At 30.6% G+C, this 22,354-nt stretch overlaps 1 protein-coding gene across 1 annotated transcript in view; it reads left to right on the top strand.

Annotated features, from left to right (window-relative positions):
* The first annotated feature begins 4,611 nt into the window (after positions 1–4,611).
* Positions 4,612–22,354, top strand: part of LOC114338070 (cathepsin L-like proteinase) — a 51,962-nt gene continuing 34,219 nt past the window's right edge. Inside the window, exon 1 of the mRNA XM_028288658.2 lies at positions 4,612–4,781. Coding sequence (XP_028144459.1) covers positions 4,704–4,781 — 78 coding nt within the window. The 5' untranslated portion in view covers positions 4,612–4,703. The remainder of the gene's footprint in view (positions 4,782–22,354) is intronic.

Below are 22,354 nucleotides of genomic sequence, written 5' to 3'. Positions count from 1 at the left end.
AAATGAAATAGAGAATGTGGAAAAATCCCCTTACGAATAACTCACACACCCACTATTTCGGGCTGCGAAATTTTTTTTGAATAGAATCAAAGATCCAAACACCAGTTCTTAGAAATGTGTTTCGCCCTCTTCAACCTCTCTGGGCTCATCAGTAAAGATGAGAGGTTGAATATCTTCAGACTCATTCTATTCCATCAAAAAACAACATTCGATTTTTTTGAAGTTATACTCCTTTAGGCGCGATTAAGATTGAAGGTGAATTTATATTGATCTGCGCGCATGCGCACACCGACAGTATGGTATTAGTCGTTATACATACGGGCTCTGATTGGGTGTTGAAATGATCTGTCAATAATAAATAATTGTTCAATATGAAGGTAAACAAATGTATAATATATTAGTTTTATTGTTGTGAGGACAGAAACAAAAAGTTTATCATTGTAGTGACATTTAAATAGTTTTTAAAAGCAACAGGTACGTAATAATAATTGTAAATGTATCATAGGTACCTACCTATTTAAACCTACCAAAATACATAGTATGTAATAATTTTATTTATATAATTTGATTACCATCAAAAGTTCTATCAATGTTCACCTAATATATTGTTTTCTTACTCTATGTTTTGTTGTATTTTTCAATTCTAAATCATTTCAATTCAAAATCAAAATAATTTAATTTAATTCAAAAATGTCAAAAGCTTAATCCGTTTAGTTAGTCGATCTTCGCACATAATGACACATTGCTTCCGTGGCGAAGCGTTTAAGGCGAATGAACCCCAATATACCAACCGCGCTGATAGATGGTTCGAATCCCAATAAAAACTTTTATTTTTTTATACATTTTATGATGGTAAGTATATTTATTATATAATTTTATTTTTAGAAAATACGTATTTAGTTGAAAAATTCTCCGACAATTAATGTTCAGAAATCATTTGTGGCATTTTTAATGTGTTTGTGTGTGTTTTATTCTTTTATTATTTTAATTTTTGGCACTGTTTTAATAAAAATGTTTGAGAAGTAGTAAGTATAAATTAGTTTAATATATAAATAAAATATAAATAAAAAGTATATTAATTTCATTTAAATCATATAATAGAAGTATAACTTCTTAAATGCGTACAAAATACACACATTCTTTTTTTTTGTTTTTTAAACATATATTTTACTTTAAGTAATTAGGGAACTAAAACTTGAGATTGTCATTGTCAGATTAGGCGTAGATTTACGCTCCTGCTATGTCTATGTCTCGAATGTTGTTTTTTGATGGAATGTGTCTGAAGATATTCAACCTCTCATCTTTACTGATGAGCCCAGAGAGGTTGAAGAGGGCGAAACACATTTCTAAGAACTGGTGTTTGGATCTTTGATTCTATTCAAAAAATTTTTCCCAGCCCGAAATAGTGGATGTGTGAGTTATTCGTAATAGTATAGTATAGTTGATCCAAAAGATGGCATAACCCAGACATCCAAAGTGAAAGTTATCCTTCAACACCAAATTATTCTATATGGTCCACACAATGTCCAGAAAAAAGTCACACCATTTTGAGCGTCTGGTTTGGGGGGGGGGAGAGGGGGGAGAAATAGGTAAATTCGTAGTTTTTTAAGTTTTTTGGCAATATTTCTAAAACTATGCTGTTTAGCATGAACAACCTTCTATACAAAATTGTTCTACATTAAATTTGAAATAAAAAAGGTCCTATGCAGAATCTTTCTAAAATGAATGGTTCCAAAGTTACGGAGGTAGTATAGTATAACTGGTCCAAAAAAAGGCCTAACCCAAACATCCAAAGTAAAAGTTTTCCTCCAACACCAAAATGTTCTATATGGTCCACATATTATTCAGTAAAAAGTTACACCATTTTGAGCGTCCGGTTTGGGAGGGAGATGGGAGAGAAGCCGGTAAATTAGTAGTTTTTTAGGTTTTTCGTCAATATTTCAAAAACTATGCTTTAGCGTAAACAATGTTATACAAAAAAATGTTCTGCATGAAAATTAAAACAAAAAATGTTCTACACATAATTGTTATAAAATCAATAGTTCCAGAGTTACGGAGGGTGAAAAGTCGAGGTTTTCGTTACTTTTTATATTTTTTGGCAATATTTATGATATAACTATACCAAAAACCCAGACATCCAAAGTGAAAGTTATCCTCCCACACCAAATTGTTCTATATGGTCCACATAATGTTCAGAAAAAAGTCACACCATTTTGAGCGTCGGGTTTGGGGGGGAGAGGGGGGAGAAATCGGTAAATATAAAAAGTATCGAAAATCTCCACTTTTCACCCTCCGTAACTCTGGAACTGTTGATTTTATAACAATTATGTATAGAACCTTTTTTGTTTTAAATTTTATGTAGAATATTTCTATATATAACATTACTTACGCTAAAGCATAGTTTTAGAAATATTGACGAAAAACGTAAAAAAACTAATAATTTACCGATTTCTCCCCCATCTCCCCCCCAAACCAGACGCTCAAAATGGTGTAACTTTTTACTGAACAATATGTGGACCATATAGAACAATTTGGTGTTAAAGAAAAACTTTTACTTTGGATGTCTGGGTTAGGCCTTTTTTTGGACCAATTATACTATACTACCTCCGTAACTTTGGAACCGTTCATTTTAGAAGGGTTATGCATAGGGCCTTTTTTATTTCAAATTTAATGTGGAACAATTTTGTGTGGAAGGTTGTTCATGCTAAGCCGCTTAGTTTTAGAAATATTGACGCAAAACCTAAAAAACTACGAATTTGCAGATTTCTCCCCCCTCTCCCACCCCAAACCCGACGCTCAAAATGGTGTGACTTTTTTCTGAACATTATGTGGACCATATAGAACAATTTGGTGTTGGAGGATAACTTTCACTTTGGATGTCGGGGTTTGGGTCTAACTATACCATACTATAAGGGGATTTTTCCACATTATCTATTTCATTTGTTTGATTTTTAAAAAAAAAAATTGTGGAAAAATTGGAGAGCTGATTTTGTTTCATACTTCCTTTGTATTTTCCTGGAGGTATCACTAAGCTTTTTTTTGAATTATCCGAATATCTTGTTTCTTGTAAGAGCTGTAAAAAAACACTGATTTGAAGGTTTATTTAATCAAAAATGTCAAACGCACTAAAATTAACAAAACGAAACAAAATTAACAGCAAAATAAAATAATTAAATAGCGGGTATGTCCACCTCTTGCAGCAATCTATTTACCATCGAATAAAGATGCGTTATCATTGCCTGGAGAAGAGCCTGATATTCCTCTACCAGGGTCATAACTGTATCAAATTTGCTGGAGGCCTAGGATGATGGCGAATAGTTTTTTCAATTCATCCCATAAATGCTCAATAGGATTGAGATCTGGGCTGCATGCGGGCCTTTCTAATCTAATCAATCCAACCTCTAATTTATGAGTCAATCAGTGTTTTTATTTACAAAAAATTGTACAGCTCTTACAAGAAAAAAGATATTCGGATAATTCAGAAAACAAAATTTTAGTGATGGCTGAGGGATAATATGACAGGACTATGAAACAAAATCAGCTATTCTATTTTTTCCACAGAAGTTTATAAAGTTTGGAGAAAATACAACGCTGCTATTCACCCCTGTATAATGCCATGCAAGCAAAATTTTGTGTTACCGGAATAACACCAAAACGATATCAATATATGTACCTACAAACTGGTGCAAGAATCTTGAAAATCGGAGCACCAATAATAAAGCTATAAATTGTCAAACTTAATCAAAAATTTTGGGTGGCGAAATATAGTGCCGGTGAGTGTATATACATTTTCAAAACCTAGTTTATCCATCCAAAACCTTTTCCAGTTTATCCATCCTGCTCTAACTCTATTACATATATCTCTATCTATTCCAATTTGAAGACGGCTTCTTCTGGAGGCCACTGTATTAGATATAAAAAATACTACTTTTACTCTTTCACATTATGCCGACATAATCTGTAAACTGCGTAACTCCATTTATCGAACTTTACAGGAGATGCAAAAAACTATCTGTCCAAAAACTAATGCGAATACTACGTATTTTCCATTTTAAAAGATAGGGTGGTAAAACGGAAATATTTTATAGATACACATATTACTAACATTTTGTATATTGTTTAATAAGTATTTAATATTACTTAACACCAATTTTTATTGTCGTGTGGGATGACAAACTAGGGAGTTAAGATTTTTTTGAACTAAATTTGGCGATAAAAGAGATACGGTGTATACGAAGAGGTCGCTATTTACTCATTCATCTGGTAAAAATATTCATGTGCTACCTTTTTTAGACGATAAGTAGGGACATTTTGAAATAGATGGCAGTGATAACCAATTTTCAGAAAATTATGGAGTTACGCAGTTTACAGATTAGGACGACGATTAGTAGAATAATTTTATTATAAGTTATAATTTTCTATATACATATTTGTATTTATATAACATATTTTCATTATGTACTTAATTTTACCTGTATTGTCTCTTCGTTCAAAATAATTAAAAAGTGGAATTAATCATTTTATTTTTTGTAATGATATTGATAAAATAAATTTATTTATAATATCAATCAGATACGATAATTTAGAGAGTACTCGTAATATCTGAATAGATACCACGAGTAATCTAAAGTGGATAATAAAAAAAAATAAAAATTTTCTAATTTAGTAGACTTAGAAAGAGGTTAAAAAGACATTGTTTAAATATGAAAAGAATAGTTGTAATCTTGATTTTATTCTTTGTTGCAGCAAATTGTGAGTATCAAGAATGGGAAAAATTTAAGGTTAGTTTTTTATTTACACCTCGTATAACTCGACATTATGAAACATTTATTTCGCTATTTTTGGATATTAAGACAGAATGTGTTTGAAAGACTGGGCAACGGGAATATTATTTTAGTATCATCTTTACAACGGGCAACGGTCGATTTGAATATTATTTATTTTAACAAAACCATATTGGTTTATTAATGCAATTAGCTTGTTATATTGGTAAATGTTTAGTAATTTATTAAATGTTTAGTAATTTATAATAAAACTAGTGATGTGACCCATAGATGTTGTCATCTAGAGTCACCCCACTAATTTTTTTTCAAAATTTCATATAAACAAACTTTAAAAATAATTAAAAATTAAATTTTTAAAATAATAAACGTCTAACATGTAAACTAATAGGCCTGGATCCTGCGTTTGAAAAAAAGTTGATTAATAGCAAGCTCAAAATTTGTTAATAGCTTTAGTGTGTCTAGTCGGATAAACTTTGGGAACATTGCAACAGGGGCAGTTTTAATTGTGGAACAGGTTAAAAATTTGAATCGGTCAGACCACGAAAACGGCACATTTATTTTGTCCGACAGAACAGACTTAAACTCTCCGAACAGAGAATAAACTCTCATGCAAAAATCAGACTGCCATTTATCACCTGTCATAAGTCCTGTCACTTGACATATTCTACATGTTCCACTCATTAAAACGCCCATTTAGTGATACATAGCAGTCTGATTTTTGCATGAGAGTTTAATCTCTGTTCGGAGAGTTTAAGTCTGTTCTGTCGGACAAAATACATGTGCCGCTTTCGTGGTCTGACCGTTACAAATTTTTAACCTGTTCCACAATTTTAAAACTGTCCCTGTTCCAGTGTTCCCATAAATCAAAGTTTTTCCGACTAGACACCCTTAAGCTATTAACAAATTGTCAACTTGCTATTAATCAACTTTTTTTCATACGCGGGATCCAGACCTATAAGTAAATAACAAGTTACAAAACGTTTTCAATTATTTTTCTTAATAAAGTAACGAATATTTTTTTTTAATTTGGCTAAAAAATTAATGATGAATTATAGTAAATATTTCGGGTAAGGATATTTGAATCATCAGCAATGTGTTATTACACGTGTAAAACAATGTAAGTATTATTATGTAGTGCATGAAAAAGTTTATTTATTATTACTCCCGTTAAAGGGGAGGCCGTTATACAAAAATGTAAACATAACCTTTTTAAAGTTGTTAATAAATCTGTTTCGAACTATACTCAAATTGTATTTTTAAACATCTTATTTATTTTATATAACAATTAAATTTACTATGAAATGGCATTTATATTTTATTAATAGGTACCTAATTTAAAATTTACCTTGACTTTAAAGGATCTGTCAAACTCAAACGTAAACAACGTATGCTTTGTTCATGCAAATATAAACATTATTATTATTTGAATATAACTTAACTAATTGGTTTAAACAATTTAATTCCATTATTCAATTTTAAAAATATTATTTTAATATAACGTATCTACCTGTATAATTTATTTAAGTACCTATATAGGTTTAAGTATTGTACCGATATCATAAGTGTATAGATATGTATATTACGGTATACCGCAAGGTTACCACTCGCATCACGATTTTCGAATGACGCCAAATACAATTTTAGTCCCATCAAAGTTACATACTGAGCGATAGGAAGTAGGGATGGCCGTTGTTGAACAAAAAACCGGTTTTCGGTTAAACCGGTTTTTTTACCCACGGTTTAACCTGGCGGTTATAACCGGCCAAGAAAAACCGGTTGTTCCAAAAACCGGTTTTAGGTTTTTTAATCAAAAGCAAATACTCAATAGATTACAATGTTACATTTATATTGCACTTTAGTTTGCTCAATTTTCCTCCCGAAAAATTCCGCAACCAATAATTCAACCTATAAAAATTTTCCCAGGCGCTTTCAAATTACTCTAAAAATGGGCGAAAGTACCCCAATCTCTGATTCGTCGCTTGTTGTAGACGGCGTCGGCGTTTATTGCGTTGTCAATAATTGGGATATTCCCAAAAGTGATAATCCTACCGATCTACCGAAATGTCTCTTGGATCTATCGACTTTAAAAAAATATCCAAAAATGACTTATATTTTACTTAAAAATAAATTCGATAAACCAATTCATTATTTAGTTCTCTATTGCCATCAAAAAATTTCAGTAGGTAATATTTTTTAATACGTTTGTATAATACCTAGCTTTTATTTCCTAAGAATTATTTATTGCTTAAAAAATACATAATGGAGATTCCTAATCGTATTTCGGTATTCACATTTCATACAAGAGTCTCAAGTCTCAAGTACTCAAGTATAAACAATTTTTTAGATGATGGTTGGAATATCGATTTCAAGCAGATCACTTACTTTTTTATGTAAATATTATCATATAAATCTAGTAAATAACTATTCCCAAAATTGTTTCTTAAAAGCTGATGTGACACTTTCGTCCAGTTATCTATTAGTAAATAAAAGTTGAATTATGCTTGTTTGGGTTAATTACTTCGCATATTATTTATAATACATATGATTGAGATCGAAAATAGATAGAAATTTCTTCATTTTTCTCAAATTATTTTTTTTCTACAGGTAACTTATTCGGTTTTTCACCGGTTATTACTTTAAAAAGAAAAAACTGGTTATAACCGGGACAAAAAAACAACCGGTAAAACCGGTTGTGTCGAATTAAAAAAACCGGTTTTAGGTTATAACCGGTAGGTTCTTCCCATCCCTAATAGGAAGCATTCCCCTCAAAAATTGTTTATTACGTCATTGCGCCAACACTGATGACGTAATCTCCAACACATACAGTCTGTTCCAACGAAAATTTGACCCTCCGAGAAACTCAGAAACAAAGAGCTTCTTTAAAATTAAAAATAAAACACGTAAATTTTTATTGGTAAAGGGACGAATTTAATTGCTAAATTGTTTTATTAATTTTTATTGGTAAAGGGACGAATTTTCATGCAAAATTCATGCTCTCAAATATAATCCCTACTGCCCCGTATCAACCCGCAGTTTTTTTTTAAGGAGCAAGTGTGGTCAAGTGGCACATCATTTGAGAGGTATTTTTTTTTATTACACGACACTCTATTTTTTTTAATTCACGTAATACGTTTGAAGATAATTTTGAACTTAACAAATTTATTATAAATTAGTTAAATCCCAAATTATCTTTAAAGTTATTCCGCAAATAAAAAAAATAGAGGGTCATGTAAAGCAAAAAAAAAAAAATTTTTGATGCGGCACTAGACTACACTTGCGATTTAAAAAACTCGTGGTTGATGCGGGGCAGTAGGGGTTATTTTTGAGGGCATGCATTTTGCATGAAAATATTAATTGATCCCCCTTTCAATACAAATGGATGTGTGTCTTTTTAAGTTGTGAGGGTTTGTGGGGGGCATTTTCGTTGGAACACACTGTATATAGTAATTGATGGTAATTTAAAGACTAGGATTGACGGGTTTTTAAATATTTTTAAATTCATCTGCAAAAATGTTTAAATATATTAATTAGCAAAGCTTATTCAGTTTTTCTGTTCTCAATTTAATTGTGTGTTGAAATATGCACTGATAAATGAAATAATATTAATTCATATGCGGCGTACTAATAATTATCATATATGTAATGAACAAAACCGATAATCGAAATTACCAAAATTAATTCTTCAAATAAAGAACAATGGCAAATTATTGGAAATAATATAGGCACATACATTTTATTGAATATTGAAACTGAATGTTTACCAAAAAAAATTTTAGTAGTAAAATTACTACATATACTGGGTATTTCACCACGAGCTGACATTATCTATATATCGGAAAGTACTTACACGCTATTTATGAAAATTGGGGTTTGAAAATTATGAGTTATGTCGAAATTAAGGAAAATCTTTTGGCAAACATGTTGTAATTTCCGGGTATTTCGGAAGTGAAAAACTTTGGTATTTTAAATTAAATACCCCTATATTTTAGCATTTTTTTAACGCTTTTCTTTACTTCAATAGTTTGCATAAAATCTTCAGACGTTAATTTGACTGACTTTTCTTCAATACAAATTAATGAAAATTTGCAGACATATGCATTCGCGAGAACAATACACGAATAGTAAATAAAACATTTTTTATGTTTGTTAATTGTTTAAATAAAATTGCAATTTAATAATTGTTAATTGTTAGTTGTTTAAATAAATTTTACTAAAATTGCAAAATCTTAAATTATCTTGTTTTTTACAATGTAGAAACTTGAAACTTTTACGGATTGTAGATAATGATATGAACTATACATAATTTTATTTTCTACGTTAATTTTTTACGTTATGCTTCATAAATAAACAGTAATGTTTTAAATTTTGAACGCTCATATATTTGTTTACCTATATATAAATCGGCGTTTATTCCTGTCAAATTTCAATACCAAACTTCAACAAAAACTCGAATTTAAAAAATTCGTGTTTTTTAGTGTTTTTATCGTGATGTTTAGTGCTACAATTAACATTAGAATTCGTTTTGTAGTATTAATTAATTAAACGCTTTTTTTAGTTCAATCGTTAGGATCAAAAATTTTTGGACGTCAATTTGACTGCCTTTTCTTCAATGCAAATGACTAAAAATTTGCAGACATATGCATTCGCGGGAACAATACACGAATAGTCAATAAAAAAATTTTTTGTTTATTAATTGTTTAAATAAAAACAATTTTAACGGAAAATTCTTAAATTCTCTTGTTTTTTTACAAGGAAGAAACTTGAAACTTTTAAAAGATTGTAGCTAATTATATGAACTATACATAATTTCACTTTATACGTTATTTATTTACGTTATGCTTCATAAATAAACAATAAAGTTTCAATTTTTTTGCCGATTCCGACTACTTTTCATGTTTGCACATCATAATAATATGTTTTATATATATATATATATATATATATATATATATATATATATATATATATATATATGTTACAGTTCAAGTTGATTCTCAGTTAGAGTTGACTCCAACTAGTTGGAGTCAACTCCAACTGAAACGAGCAGTAAAAGTTGATTTTAAAAATTTAAATCAACTTTTACTAGTTGGAGTTGACTCTTCCTGGATCGATTCAGTAAATGTTGATTATACGAGAATCTCAAGTGCATTTTTGATGAGTGTGCGTTTCTTTGTTTTGACCGTTTCAACTACTTATTAGTATAGCCTGTAACGTCGCCCCCGTTAGGTAAATTATTCTGATTCGATATTTTTCACAAACTTACTCAAAGAAATACATCCGTATAACAATCCTTATAACAAATACACAGGGTGTCACGCGGTACCGCGGTCGAAAAATTGTTTAACCAATTTTTGTTAACCAAATTTACAAAAATAATTTTTATCTACTCTATCTCATATTATGTAAAGTAGCGGTTCTCAATCTGTGGTACATGTACCACTGGTGGTACATATCATTATTTGCGGTCCTGCCAAAGACAAACCATTTTCATTTCCAATAATGACACGAGCCGTCTCACCGTGCCTCGGAGAGCACGTTCAGCCGTCGGTCCCCCTGGGCTAGTGCACATCGACACTAGTTGCTTGAAACAGGGTTGAAGATGTAATTGGCGCCGGAACTGTCCGAAAGGCAAAAATGCCATACGATATTATAATATATTATGAAAGTCAGAAACTAAAAAAAAATCAAAAATTAAAGCTACTTCTATAAGACCCTGAAGAAATTTTTGTCATTATTTCATTAATAAGATATTATTTTTAATTATCAACAATGAGCGCTAAGCGTGTATTGAGGCGGCCGTCAATGTGAGTGCGAGTGAGATTCACCATTGGACGACCGGAATGGTGCATCTCTTTAGCACTCACCATTGACGGCCGCCTGATACGCACTTAGCGCTCATTGTTCATAATTAAAGATAAAGCTTAGTAATAAAATATGTAGTGACAAAAATTTCTGCTGAATCTTGTAGAGGGGGCTATAAACTTTGATTTGGTCACTTTCTGACTTTCATAATAATGGGTTTTAACCGAGTTATTAAGCCTTGAAAATGGCTATTTTCGCATTTTTCAAATTTTAAATCGCGTATAACTCGACAACAATCAATTTTAGAGAAAAATCACAAAATACCTTTTTTTGCTAAAACTAACCCAAATGATCTAAAAAAAATTGTTCGAAGTGAAAAAATTATTTTTGTGAATTTGTCTAAAAAAATTGTTTAAACAATTTATCGATCAAGGTACTGCCTGGCACCCAGTAGATTTGTTATAAGGACCTCTTTTTGAGTCAGTTTGTGCAAAAAATTCGAATCGGAGTAATTTACCTAACGGGGGCGACGATACAGCCTAGACTAATTTGAACATATTCAGTAACATTTAATTCCTAGAATCGGCTGTTTGTGTGAATCAGAATCAACTTTTACTAAATGGCAATGGGAGGAGTATACTTTCCTAGTTGGAGTCTACTTTTACTAGTAAATGTTGAATATAAATCTTCATTTTATATTTATAATCAACTTTTACTGAAACCAGCCGTTAGAGTCGACTCCAACTAGTTGGAGTCAACTCCAACTGGATAATCAACTTGAACTGTAACATATACACTCGGAAAAATGAAAGAATACCCATGAACGATCACATCAATCACTTATTTTGTATTTGCTGTCTTTTTCTATAAATAACAAACGTTTGTGCTTTCATTTTTCCGACTGTATTTTAATAAACATGACGATATATTTTAATGTTTAAAAAGTGTAAGACTAAAAAGAAAAAATAAAAAAATATGAAAAAAATGTTTGAAAGAAACGCTTTTCTTTAGTTAAGAATGACTAAAATTAAACATGTTATAAAAAATCAACTAAAAAGCAAAAAATAAAAAATCTAACACATTTGTTAAAGAAAAGCGTGGTGCGAAAACCGTTTATTCGATGAATGTGTTAGATTTTTTAAATTTTTTTGCTTTTTAGTTGATTTTTTTTATAATATGTTTAATTTTAGTCCCTCGTAACTAAAGAAAAGCATTTCTTAAAAATATTTTTTTTCATATTTTTTTTCATATTTTTTTTTATTAGGTCTAGGTATGTAAAATCTTAGACAAAATTTGTATAAGATACCATACACTCTTTATTAATTTCTCAACAACCAGACATTAATAGTAGCCTAATAAAATAAAAAAAAATCAATATGTAATTTCGTACAGGTTAAAACAAATATTATATCAAAATTTAGGTGGGTACAAATAATATTTTCAAGAAAGTATCCAAATCATACAAGGGGATCATTGTTTAAATAATTAAAAAGGGGTCATTTTTGCAAAAAAATTACTTTTTTAACTGCTGAGGTCATTCAATTACCAACGAAGGTCTATAGGATTTTTTTCTGCAAAGTTGAAGAGTAAATATTTCTCATAAGACTTACTAAATTAAATTTCACCCCCTATTTATTTAAATAATTATATATAAAACTTTAAAAACAAATTTGCAAAAAATTATTTTAAGCGTTTTAAATAAGCACTATAAAATATCTTATTTTACAGACTAAGTTGCGCTATGTTACCAGTATTAAGTAAAAAAGAAATGGTCAAAAAATATTTGACATTTTTTGAGATATCGAATTTGTTTATTAAATTTTACTATATTTTTAATTGCAAAAACGCGGTTGTTGCCAAAGAAATATTCACCTGCTTAAGATCTCAATATTTTTACTTTTATGTATATTTTCGATAAATGTATTGATAAATTCAAATTTCAGTTAAACTCCCACCTAAAATGGCATTTGAAAATTATTCAAATTTGTTTATAATTTTTTTTTAATAACGTCGCGGGGATTAAGTATTTTGAAATGCCGTTTCGACCATTGGGTTCGTGGGATTTTTTTACTAATTAAAAAATTTTTTTTGTCGTTTTTTCTTCTTCTTTTTCTTCTTGGAGTTATATTACTACTACTACTTTTAGGGTTAATTTTATTAAGAATGTCGAATCTCTGAGTTGTAGATTCTAGACCTAAAAATATTAAGATTTAACTAAAATCTTTTAAATAAAATGTGGCTACTTACTGAGTTACAGGGTGTTTTATTTAAAAATTTAAAACTTATTGTTACCAAGTACTTTAAAATTATTTGACGTATCCTTATCATACTTGGCAGAAAGTGTGGCTATTATACACCCTATTAAATTGTGATTAATAAACGTTTCTAGCTAGTGCCAGAGACGTACGACAGGGGATAGTGAATGATTGACCCTTCCCAAATTCTACGCCACTGAGTGAATTACTATTGTAGCGAAATTTTTCGATTTTCCAATACTTTGTATGTAAATAACTTTATTGGTATTCATAAAGTCATCAGTTTGAGAGATATTGGAAGTTTACAATGAATGAATGGATCAAAATAAATATGCCGTTTCATTTTTAACGTCCAATATCTCGAAAACTAATGACTGAATCATTACCAGTAGAGAGTATATTATTTACATAGAAAGTATTGGAGAATCGAAAAATTTCGCTAAAATAGTAATTCCCTCAGTGGCGTAGAATTTGGGAAGGGTCAACCATTAACTGGCCCCTGTCGTACGCCTCTGGTGGTAGCTAGAAACTTCTATTTATCACAATTTAGTAGACTGTATAGTACCCACACTTTCTGTAAAGTATGATAAGGATACGTCAAATAGTTTGAAAGTATTTGGTGAAAATAATTTTTAAATTTTTAAATAAAACACCCTGTAACTGATTTTAGACCAATCTTGATATTTTTAGGTCTAGAATCTACAACTTAGAGATTCGATATTCTTAATGAAACTTAACCCAAAAAGGGCCCGTAGTAATACAATGCCAAGAAAAAAAAAGAAGAGGAAAAAAAGATAAAAAATTTGTTAATTAGTGAAAAATTCCCAGGAACCCAATTATCGGAACGGCATTTTAAAATATTTAATCACCGCGACGTTATTAAAACAACAAATTATAAACAAATTTGAATTATTTTCAAATGCAATTTTAGGGGGCAGTTTAATTGACATTTAAATTTATCAATACATTTATCGAAAATATACATAAAAATAAAAATAATAAGATTTAACACAGGTGAATATTTCTTTGGCAACAACCGCGTTTTTGCAATTGAAAATATAGTAACATTTAATAAACAAATTCAATATCTCAAAAAATATTAAATATTTTTCGACCAATTTTTTTTGCTTAATACTGATAACATAGCACAACTTATCCTGTAAAATAAGATATCTTATATTGCTTATTTAAAACGCTAAAAATAATTTTTTGCAAATTTGTTTTTAAAGTTTTATGTATAATTATTTAAATAAATAGGGGGTCAAATTTATTTAGTAAGACTTATGTGAAATATTTACCCTTCAGCTTTACAGAAAACAGTCCCATAGACCTTCATTAGTAATTGAATGACCTCAGTAGTTAAAAAAGTAATTTTATTGCAAAAATGACCACTTTTTAATTATTTAAACAATGATCCCCTTGTATGATTTGGATACTTTCTTGAAAATATCTTTTGTACCCACCTAAACTTTGATATAAAATTTGTTTCAACCTGTACGAATTTACATTTTGATTTACATGTAGTGTAATTTTATTTTACTACACTATAGTAGTATGCCACTGAAATTCTCCTTCGGTCTATCGTCTTTTTCTAGTCATTTCGACCCTAGACTAAATATTATCTTTAGGCTCCTGATACCTCGTTTAACTGTGTAGATAAGACTATTATTATCTTCTTCCTCTTTTGGTGTCATAATAATGGATAGTTCTTTGCGTGTCTGGCTATGTCCCTCCATTCAGATCTCTTTTGTGCCCTTCTCCTCCATTCTCTTATATTCATCCTTTTCAAGTCATCTTCCATCTCGTTCTGGGTCTTTCTTTTTGGAATTTCTACCAGTTTTGATTATAATATTTTCTTTGTTGTTTTCGCCCATTTTTGCCCCAGCCAAGACAATCTTTTTCATCTCGTCGTTTGCCCTGATCCTCCATGTACCGTATTTCTCTTGCACCGGGCCATATACTTTTCTCATTAGCATTCTCTCAAATCTCCTTCATCTTTTTTGTCATTACTCTGATTTCACAATTGAAGGGTCCGGTTGTAAAACTTGTTAAGTGACAAAATAAAAAAACTGATTTATCACATTTTGAATCTAAAAACTAACAAAATAATTTTGTTTGAAATCAGCCGTCAAATAAAAAATTAAAAAATATAATGCTCTCATATTAAAATAAAAAGACATTTTTTTTATCAAATTTATTTTTTTTTCAAATTTTAACAAGAAGAAATTTAGAAAAAAATGCTACTTAACAAGTTTTTTATGCGTCTTAGTTAAGGAAATAAAAATCTGTTAAGAAACTATAAAGACACTTAACAGGTTATTAATCACTGGGTCAAGTTAGCATAAAATTGTTTAGTTGATAACTTTATTTGAGCAAACTTTATAAGAAAACAAGAGATGAACAGAACTTAAACAACAAATAAACATAAAAAATAATTTTAAACTGTTAAATCTTGGGTAGAATAGTAGAAAGAATGATGTACTGGTGGAATCCATTGGAGGCATGACATCACATGGCCTAGTTTAGACTCTTCTATGGGCAACGTTTCTGGATACTTTTGAGTCAAGTTTGTATTAAAATCTCCTTCCAGTGAGAGACTAGGTCTACCCCTTTTTTTTTAAGACTAATGGATTGTGGAATTCCATTGTATGTGTCATAAGAAATCATGACATAAGGATTATTAATATTAAACTCCAGCTTCACGGAGTTGCTTATTCCAAAATTCGATTTGCTGAAATTTTCTCTTAATTCAGAAAAATTTAAAAAATCTTCTCGCTTTAGAGGCGTTACAATAAATGGCCTTTTCTTTTTGGCTCCTTTCAGAACTGCTTTCCATTCACTAGAAGAGTACACGGCATTCTTAGTTTTTGCGAATTTTTCTACTAACACAAAATCCCTATCACTAGGTAGCATAGTGTGCCCTACTTGTGGAAAAACGTGAATTATTTTTTTAAACCTTTTAGATGCCAGGAGTTGTAGCCAAAATCCTACGATAGTCTAATTCTTGTTTTGACCAGAGCAGTTATCAGATACAGCACAAAGTGTGTCACCACGAACATCAAACTTATTAAAATCTTTCTTTAAGCAACTAGCAATTTCATCGGATCCTCGTTTAGCAATGGATTCGTCCCAAAGGAAAAAGTAGCCATCTTCTGGCTTGTTGCAGCAATGGACACTAAAATTATAACACCAAAGTTTTTTTTTTATAAAAACATGGACCGGTGGTTAATTTACGTGTAGGAAGAGCTTGTTGCAGATCAAAAGTTATCACATGTACGTCATTTTCCTTAGACTCTTCCACTGCTTTTTCAAGAACGTCTCTTGCAGCTTTTGTTTTTCTTAAGTGTAACTCTTTAGAAGTTTCTAGTTCCTTAAGTTGTTCATTATCACTAATTTCTTTAGAATGGTTTATATTAATTTGGAACTCATCGCACTTTGCACAAGTGTCAGATTTAGGAGTTTTAAAAGAAATATTATAGTCCTGTGTAAAAATTCTTCTGAACTTGTCTGAAGAAACAAATTCAAGTTTTTGTGCTTGACGACTTTCTATGTACTTTTCATATAATTAGTCCTGTCGCCAGGGGGGGTACAACGGCCTTCTTAATTCAGATGGGCTTACCCAAGTTTTTTTTATGTATTTTGGCCCGTAGAATACGAATTTTTTGGGTAACAGTTGATCCGGATGTCGATAAGATTGTTATAAACAAAGAAGTTGAGGAATTACATAACAGCGATTTCTCGCAAAACAAAACATTTTTTTGTATTTTTTGGGTCATTCTAACCAAAAAATGTTCCTACAAGTTTTTTCGTAGGATGCATAGTTTTCGAGATAAACGCGGCTGAACTTTCAAAAAATCGAAAAATTGCAATTTTTGAACCCGAATAACCTTTGAATAAAAAATAAAATAGCAATTCTGCTTACCGGCTTTAAAAGTTTGAGTCAAATTATATCTGTTTTGAATATTTGCATTGCTAAAAATTTATTTTTGATTGTTAAAAAAAGCTGTAAACACATAGTGTTTTCCGTGCCTAATACATGCGTTTTAATGCATGCTACGTAGAAATAGCCCCGCTTGCACTCTTATCTCCTCTACCTACTCGTTTGATTTTAAATGAGAAATCATTGAAAACATCACTCAAGCACTAGGTGTTTATAGCTTTGTTTTAACAATAAAATAATAAATTTTTAGCAATACAAATAACTAAAACCGATATAATTTGACTTGAACTTTCAAATGCGGTAAGCAGAATTGCTATTTTATTTTTTAATCAAAAGTTATTCGGGTTCAAAAATTGCAATTTTTCGATTTTTTGAAAGTTCAACAGCGTTTATCTCGAAAACTATGCATCCTACGAAAAAAATTGTAGGAACATTTTTTGGTTAGAATGGCCCAAAATATACAAAAAAATGTTTTGTTTTGCGAGAAATCGCTGTTATGTGATTCCTCAACTTCTTGGTTTATAACAATCTTATCGACATCCAGATCAACTGTTACCCAAAAAATTCGTGTTCTACAAGTCAAAATACATAAAAAAAACTTGGGTAAGTCCATCTGAATTAAGGAGGCCGTTGTACCCCCCCTGGCGACAGGACTAAATATTTCAATATTGTAATCAAGGCTAATATACTCTTTATCCGTGTTATCAGGTCGGCTGTAATGGCTTTCATATCGAGGTAAAGAGTCTATGAAACGATGAACTACGTCAATGTCGTTTTGCAAATACTTTCTTTTTTGGTTTCCGTGTCTACCTCTGCGGTCTTTTTCAGGAACAATAACACCCTTCTTAAACTTACTCACAATATATTCCACTCGACCTCTACCGATTCCGTGCAAAGAAATAAATGCATTTTTGCAAATTTTTAAACTTTTGTTGTTTGATTGAATAGAGTAGTCAAAAGTAGAAATCCTCCTCGTATCCCTTTTTCTGGTCTTTCGTTTTATATTGTTTCTACGCATACATCCGAATAGATAAGTATTTTGTATATCATAGCTTGAGAGCTGCCAGAAGTTAGAAAATATTTTGGAGCGCTCATCTGCTGATATTATCTCAAAACATTTTCTTTTACATGTACATGGAGGCCCAACAGCTTTCTTGCTTACTTTACCACCACTTCCTCTGTATTTTTTATATTTCTCTCCAGAATCTTTTAATAGTTTTGTTTTATTTTGTCTGTTTATCTGTCTCTTTCGTTTTCTTCCCTTCTTTACATTAATATTCTAAAAAAATGTAAATTTAGTATGTTAAATAATGTCAAGTACTAAGTAATATGACTAGCTATTTCTGCAAGTAAAACATGTTATATGCATCATATCACTTAACAGATTTTACTAATATAATAAATAAATATCACTAATAGCAAGTAAAACGTGGTATCTGCCATCACTTAACATATCTTACATGCAGTGTTGGAATCTTAACCTAAAAACTTACTTGTTCTAAATGGGAACTTTCGATTGAACTTTCTTCGTCACTATAGTTTGGATCCGAATCTGAGCCCTCAAAGGGCTCTTCTGCTGAAGAAACATCACTACTTTTCGACATTTTTAAGCATAAAATAAAATAAAACAGGCAACTTGTTAAGTACACTTATAGCGTGCTCACTGCAGTTCACAGGTTTTTTATGCAAAAAACATAATATTAGACAATTAACAGATTTTGACGATGTGAAGTAGTGACATCTGAGTCAAATTTTGAAATTTTGAAAATTGAAATCTGTAATATGGTTACTTAACAAATTGTTCATGCAAAAACATTTAAATCTTAGGCAATGTTACTTAACATGTTTTACGACCGGACCCTTCAATTATAGTTTACTACGGGTCTAATCAATGTTCTGTAGATAGTCATTTTAGTTATTTTGTCTAACAATTTCGATGTCATCAATCTTTTTTTAGCGCAGTATGTACGATTCCCACTGGAAATACGTGCATTAATTTTGCTATTTACGGAATTCTTCTGATTGATTTCTTGCCCAGATATGTGAAGGCATCCACACGTTCAATATAGTTGTCCATTGGGATATTATTTTCATTGTCAGGTTTCCTTTTGACGGTTATGTACAGGGTGTCCCAAATTGGTATGTTTTGCAGTGTATACCGAAAACTAGGGAAGATAGAAAAAAGTAGTTAAGATTTCATGACTTGTTTTCTCGTTAAAGTTACGATTGCCCAATCAAATCATCAATAGCTCCTCACATTATCGAGATACTGGGCGATTATTGAAAAATGTCGAAAACGACAGGGTTACAGATCTTCTTTATTAAGAAAAATTTTAAAAAAACTTTATAGGATTCAGTGGCGTACAAAAAACTTTTTTAGGGGGTCTCGCTAAGAAAATATAAACCATAAGTATGTTTTTTTAAATAGGACACCCTGTATATTTTGACATTTTTCGTATACCTTTTTAATTCTCTTTCATCTGATATGACATATCATATATCTATTTTCAGTTGTTGGAGCTACCGTGCAAATAAATTGTTTATAGTTGACGTCAGGTTAAACGCACTTAAAAATAAAACACTCGGTAACGTATTTTAACATTCTAATATTAGGGAAATTTATTTATTAAAATAAAATCAGTACCTACCTAACTTGAAAATAAGGTAAATACTTATTATTAACTTTTTTTTTAATTGTTAATTCCATGTTTTATAAATAAAATTATCACGAAATAGAATACACTGTATTTTATTCCCTTTTTCGTTTCCATTTATAATTTTTTTACCCAATATATTATTATTGTCTTTTATACTTTCTATCTAAAATGACATAATATTGTTATATCTTGTAAGAATGTTCATTTTATCGAGTTGGCTTTGGTAATGTTGGCATGGAAAATAAAACAAAACATGTGTCATCTGTGTTATCTGTCAGAACTAATATTGCCACCTAAAGCATTGTTCACAAAAACATGAATTTTGAAAATTATGAAAAATACGATATGCATTTGGCATAATATATTGAATGTCAAAAGAATGTGATTGCTGCATCTGAATTATATTTTCAACGATATCCCGAAAAAAGGCAACCAGACAAGAGAATTTTTAAAAAGCTTGATTCTAGTTTACTACAGTATGGATGTTTCGTAAAACCACGGCGTCGGTATGAAAAAAATAATGAAGAGAGGGCTTTAAATACGTTGGGTTATATACACGCATACCATAAAACTTCTTTACGTCAAATTGAGAAGAAAATAGGTATTCCAAAGAAAAGTGCTGGGAGAATTTTAAAGAAACATAAATTTAAGCCTTATAATACATCTGTCCGACAAAAATTATATCCTAACGATTATTTGAGAAGGATACAATTTGCAGAATGGTATATAGATAAATGTAATGAAAATCCAAATTTTTATTCAAAGTTAATATTTAGCTATGAAGCTCGCATATCCATTGCAGGAATATTTAACCGACACAATGAACTATATTTGAATGACTCAAATTCCCACTTAGTTCAAGGGATCAGGAGGCAAGGCAGATTCGGTTTTAACGTTAGTTGTTTTGTCAAGCATAATAAATTAGTTTATCACGTATTTGACGATAAACTAACTGCTGCCGGATATGTAGATATCTTAGAAACGAATTTAAATGACATTTTTGATGAGATATATTTGGCTGATCGGAATACATTTTAGTTTCAACAAGATGGAGCATCTGCCCATAATTCAGAATTCGTTGGAAATTATTTAAATGAAAAATTTCATAATCGGTGGATTGGAACTTATCTTCCTGTTAGGTGGCCCCCTCGTTCACCAGAACTAAATACCTCTGATTTTTTTATTTGGGGATTTTTAAAAAACAATATATATATATAAAACTGAATTTAACACCAAGGAAGAAGTATTACAAAGCATTCATCAAGCATTTTTAGAAAAATAAAACCAGTGCATATACTCAATTTTGTAAGATTTGTAAGAAAAAGGTGTCAATTATTATTACAACAAAACGGGGAGTAATCTGAACATTTATTATAATTTTCATATTTTTGTAAAATTAATTATAGTTGTTACGTTGTTTATTATTGTTGTTTGTTGGTTTATATTAATGTTATTATTTTTGTAAAATTAATTCTTGTAGTTAAATAGTTTTTTGTTGTTGGCAAATTCGTTATTCCTATTTTTTAAGTTGATTGATTTAATTTTTGCTAAATAAAAATATCAAGGATTGGTACCCTAGTATTAAAATGTTAAGATACGTTACCGAGTAATTTATTTTTAAGTGCCTTTAACCTGACGTAAACTATAAACAATTTATTTGCACGGTAGCTCCAACAACTGAAAATAGATATATGATATGTCATATTAGATTAAAAAGAATTTAAAAGGTAAACGAGAAATGTCAAAATATACAGGGTGTCCCATTTAAAAAACATAAGTATGGTTTAAATTTCCTTAGCGAGACCCCATAAAAAAGTTTTTGTACGCCACTGAATCTGTCCATAATATATCTATCAAAAGTTCCCATAAAGTTTTTTAAAATTTTTCTTAATAAAGAAGATCTGTAACACTGTCGTTTTCGACATTTTTCAATAATCGCCCAGTATCTCGATAATGTGAGGTGCTATTGATGATTTGATTGAGCAATCGTTACTTTAACGAAAAAAGAAGTCATGACATCTTAACTCCTTTTTCCTTTCTCCTCTAGTTTTCGGTATACACTGCAAAATATACCAATCTGGGACACACTATGGGACACAATTTGGGACACACTGTACATACATTATGTAGTTTGCTCTTGTTTCGTTTATTTAAAGCCCTCTTTTTCGTGCTCCAGGAACAGGATCTATTCCACGGTATTAATCAAAGTGTTTTTTTGAGAATGCAAAAAGAAAAAGTGCTGTTGACCACAATAAAAACAGCCAAAATCGAATACTTCGGTTACATCATGAGGAACAGCGAGAAATATGGACTGCTGCCACTAAACTTGCAGGGGAAATTAGAAGGAAAACGGGGACCAGGAAGGCGAAGGATTTCCTGGCTGACAAATCTACATATTTGGTTCAGCATGATCGTTAACATCCAAAAGGGATAGGCACTACCAGAAAAAGAGGGTTTCAGTTTTCAGTTTTCTTATGCGCTTCCACTAGCCGTTCCCTGCTACTACTAATGATAGTTAGATCGTCTGCATATGCAGTAATTTGTACTGGTTTGGTATTTATATGACCGGTTTCATTGATTTATTCGTATGACTGCCTCAAACATTAGCTGAAGAGCATGATTGATAGTGCGTCTCACTGTCTCACTCCCACGTCGATGTCAAATAGAGGAGTCAGTTCTCCATCTACTCTAATTGCATTTTTTCAACCCTGCAATGTCGTTTTTATGAGCCTGATATGTGTTTTATGTTTACCTAGATTAGGAAGGTCTTCCAGAATTTTGTCTCTTTTCGCACTATCAAATGCTTGTTTACAACATACAAAATTATATCCATAATACTGTTTAGAAGACTAACTCCATACACAGAGAAAATAATTCAGATTCACGGATTCAGACCGGGAAGGTCGACCATAGACC

The sequence above is a fragment of the Diabrotica virgifera genome, chromosome 4 (assembly GCF_917563875.1).
Source record: "Diabrotica virgifera virgifera chromosome 4, PGI_DIABVI_V3a".
Taxonomy (NCBI): domain Eukaryota; kingdom Metazoa; phylum Arthropoda; class Insecta; order Coleoptera; family Chrysomelidae; genus Diabrotica; species Diabrotica virgifera.
This window is presented reverse-complemented; position numbering and strand designations above follow the sequence as displayed.